The 4132-nt window shown below is 37.7% G+C and overlaps 1 protein-coding gene across 1 annotated transcript in view; it reads right to left on the reverse strand.

Annotated features, from left to right (window-relative positions):
- LOC108763235 (putative nuclease HARBI1) overlaps positions 1-120 on the reverse strand; it is a 783-nt gene extending 663 nt beyond the window's left edge. Inside the window, exon 1 of the mRNA XM_018510682.1 lies at positions 11-120. Within this exon, the coding sequence (XP_018366184.1) occupies positions 11-120 (110 nt within the window). The remainder of the gene's footprint in view (positions 1-10) is intronic.
- Between the last annotated feature and the right edge of the window lie 4012 nt (positions 121-4132).

The raw sequence follows: 4132 nt of genomic DNA on the forward strand, positions 1-4132 counted from the left end.
CTGTACAAACCTTAATGTCGCAGCAACACGAGTTTCTGTTGATAAAGGCTCTCTGCGACTTTTCTTTTGCAGCTTTGGTTTTAAGAGATCATGTAAAATGTTAAATTGTTCCACTGACATTCTTATAAATTTAAAGAATTCTTCATGATCACTTAGTTTAAAATATCTGAATAATTTTGCATGGCCACCATAATTATCTCTAATATGTACAGAGATATGTGGCTTCACCCACCATCTCCTCCTCATTTTTCGACTTTTTTTAAACAATATAATTATTTTTTTAAAATATTCCCAAATTGTTAACAAATTGTAATAAATATCCATAGTTTTACCCATAACCTAACAACACTTATATCAACACGACTAAATGTAGAATAGATGTCGGATCAAGTTTCCGTTCTACGACATACGATGTACGATTGGCGTATACCGACAGCGACTACGGCAAATTGTGCAACAGGCCTAATTGAGACATACTGTCAAAATTTTGATCTTGAATTGTACGGCGTGATTCGCCCATAATTCTTGTTCTAATAATCTTGGTAAATTGAGATTCAGTTTCCGCAGGTAACATGGATTTCGCTTCCTCACATCCCTCAATAAAATATGTTAGTAGAATATTTTTATCATCAAAGAAAGGGACGGCTTCGACGGCGTATTTTAATGTAGCGAATGGATTTGGATTCGCCTTTATTTTATCTCTTTTTGTTTTAGGAGTACTTTTAATTTCTGTTGCCGGTTGTATTGTTGTATCTCCGGAAGCGTTGAAGACAAGGGTGTTAATTAAAGTTTCAAATAGATCTTGATCGGTCTCAGAGTCATCCAGCGAGAAGTCCATTTGCTTATGTGTAGTTTTAGAGGAGTGGATGTGTGGATTGTTATGTTATCGTGTTTTGACTTGCCGTGATTTTCTATAGCGGTTCTAAATATCGTTAATTTCACCTTTGTTAGATGTAGACCTCATATTCATATCTGCCCACAAAGATCGCACTTAAAATCCCGGACGAGCCACCAAATTTACTTAGTCTGTTACGTCCAAGCTTCGATAATGTGCGTGAATAAGTTTAGAGAAAGAAAAGGATAAGAAGGAAGAAGTATGAAAGGACGTTAGAACAGACGCTATGTCTCGCATGCATCCGCGGGAAAAGGATGGAGCGAGTCGAACGTACCTTTTATTGCTCTGGGGTGTGTTCCAAAACGCAACTTTGGTAACTGAAATCTATAGTTAACGTAACGTAAACTATAACTCTTTAATAACCAAAGTTACGTTTTAGAACGCACCCCTGGAATATGGGTCAACGTCCTGAAGGGACGCTATAACTCCTGTTTCCGACGAGCAGTGCAAACGTCGGTCCGAATTTAGAGTCAAGGAATTTAATCCTTATAACACGGGACCGGACCGTATGCGATCTCTGACGCGGGGTGGGAGTCGGTACGAGATCTTATAATTCTAGAATAAATGTAGATTGAGGAACATCATGTTCAACATATTCTATTTTATTGTTAACATTAAATCTTAGGTATATTAAAGAGGTATGACTAATGCCCATTTCTACCAATATGGATTAACTTTAATCTCGGTTCAACTTACTCTTCACCTTTTTTTTATTTTTAAAACTAGAAAAAGATGAAGAATTAGTTGAACCGAGATTAAAGTTAAACTGCATTCGTAGAAACAGGCATAAGCTAAACATTAGTATTTAAATTTATAATTAAAATCTACTATTTAAATCATGAAAATAAAATAATGTTACAAAGAACAAACATACGTCTGGACTACAATCGAGTTACTCTCAATGTTGCGATAAATATAATATCATAACAACCCATAAAAAATATAAAATTACGAAATTATACATCTATAACATAATTTTCCACGCATTCTTTATCTTGTGCAATACTGCGAGTCAACGTCTGTTGTAATTACACGTGCGTGCGTGTGTGTATGTTTAGGACTAAATTGTATTTATCTTATTTCCCTAATTGTACATGAGGAGGGGGGAAAGAAATTTAGGAAAAAGGCTACGGGGACTAGGAAAGAATGGGGGGAGTGAGGAAGGTAAACTGGTATAAGGGCTTCGGGTGGTTGGCCATTTATGGCGTTTCGGATGGTATCAGGATCTGCATTTACAAAATTGATGGTGAATGTGTTCGGGGGAAGGGGTTCGGTGGATATTCGAAATCGGGAAAAAAGGGAAGCTAGGGATTGAGGATTTCCATGATGGAAATAATAATGAGGACGAGGAGGGGAAAGTTCGTATAAGAGTTCCACGCTTGATATTGAATAAGCGGGAGAAACGGGACGAGGAGACGGAGGGACGGAGGAATCAGGAATCTGAGGCGGGGTGTCTGGGAAAATCCGCTTGGTTAGAGCGTCCAAGAAGGCGAGGTGAAAGAGTTCGAGGGGTAGGGGTTGCGACGGGATGAACAACTACAGGAGAGGAGAACCGAGGAGGACTTTCGACTGGATGACTGGTGTTATCTACTAAATTATCATTATTGCTATTGTTATCCACTAAATTATCATTATTGCTATCGTTATCTGCTAAATTATCGTTATCATTATTCCTATTGTTTACTAAACTAGCATTATCATTATTCTTGTTATTTATTAAATTAGAGTTTTCATTATTCCTGTTGTTTTCATTTATACCAGCGCAGAATTCTCTGTAGGCTTCTTCTAAGAGCCGACGGGCCTCTCTTATCCGTTGGGCGCGTAGCCATTTAGCTGCGCGGGAAGGGCGTGCGCGTGGTCGATCACTCACTACGATAATTAAATAACATGTTTTATTATCAGGCTCTACGTAAAAAAAAGGAAGGGAGATATAAAAGAATGAAGTTCGCTAATTAAGCGGACTTCCAAATAAGGGTTGTAGAGTTCATCGAAGAAATCGATGAATGTGGGAGGATAAGGATGACAGGTGAATTATGGAAGCAAAAACTGAGGGTGCAGAGACACTGAGGGGTTAATATTTCGGTAGAGAGTGATCTGGTTGGGTTCGCGACGTAAATAGTTAGAAGAAGTGACTTACTGTTGTTTAAAAGTTTCTGGACTTCGAAACTATTGCCGGTGGTCCAATCTTTGTGACTGTAGTATTTTCGTGCAGATTTGGACCCAAGGGGAGGGTTGACCCAACGATTATTAAGTGCCCTCAGCTAGATGTCTGGAGACTTTGGAAGAATCACTCGACACTATTCGTGAATAATATCGCTTGAAGGCTTGAATGGACTGATCGCGGCGATCTGGTCGCGGACCGGCGATAAGATTCAACTGATTTTGGTTTGACTAAATAACGGACCGGCAGAGGTTCGCCTAGGCAGGTAGTTTTAAAACTATGCTGCTGTTTGCGAAGGGCCTCCTTTTATATTCGCTAGTTAGTACCTGCAGGTCTAGTGTGTGGCATTAGGCTGATCTAGGATTAGGATTAAGGATATCGGTTATGGAATGACATACTGGGATATGTGTCTTAAACGATTTTTCGTCATTGACCATTTGCCGGATGTTCGATAATCATAGAGCCACACTTGTCAATCGGCATCACGTAGCTGCCGAAACTTCCTATGGTAGATACAGATGATCTACCGGTATTACTTGTTAATAACCCTTATGGTGATGACAAAAATTCTAAACGAAGAAAAGAACAGTGGAGTCTGGACGTAACAAATATTTATTAATAAATATTAATATATGTTAATATTATGAAGAAATATTATAAAATTATTGAAATATACATTTTTTTAAATAAAAAATAAATGAATAATTAGACTAATACTAATTATTACCCTTTTTAACTGTAAAGTGACAATTTTAAAATTTTGAAAAAAATATTAAGATATCAGAAGCGTAATTCCAAAGAAAATATGTAAGTGTACTGGAAAGATATTACGAAAAACGTCACGTTTGGAACACATTTTAATTTTTTTAACGTTAAAATCATTTTTGCTATTAATGGAAGGGTTATATGATTATTAAAATTTATTAAAATCGTTATCTAGAATGTGTGTGTCTCTTTATCCCTTATACAGGAATACGCCGAGCGGCCGAGAAAGTACATTTTCGGTTTTTGGTCGCTTGTAACAAGCGACTAGTAGAGGAAGCGAGACAGCGAGGAAGAGCGGCCGTCCATTTCGC

Source organism: Trachymyrmex cornetzi, unplaced genomic scaffold (genome assembly GCF_001594075.2).
Source record: "Trachymyrmex cornetzi isolate Tcor2-1 unplaced genomic scaffold, Tcor1.1 scaffold347, whole genome shotgun sequence".
In the NCBI taxonomy this organism is placed as follows: Eukaryota; Metazoa; Arthropoda; class Insecta; order Hymenoptera; family Formicidae; genus Trachymyrmex; species Trachymyrmex cornetzi.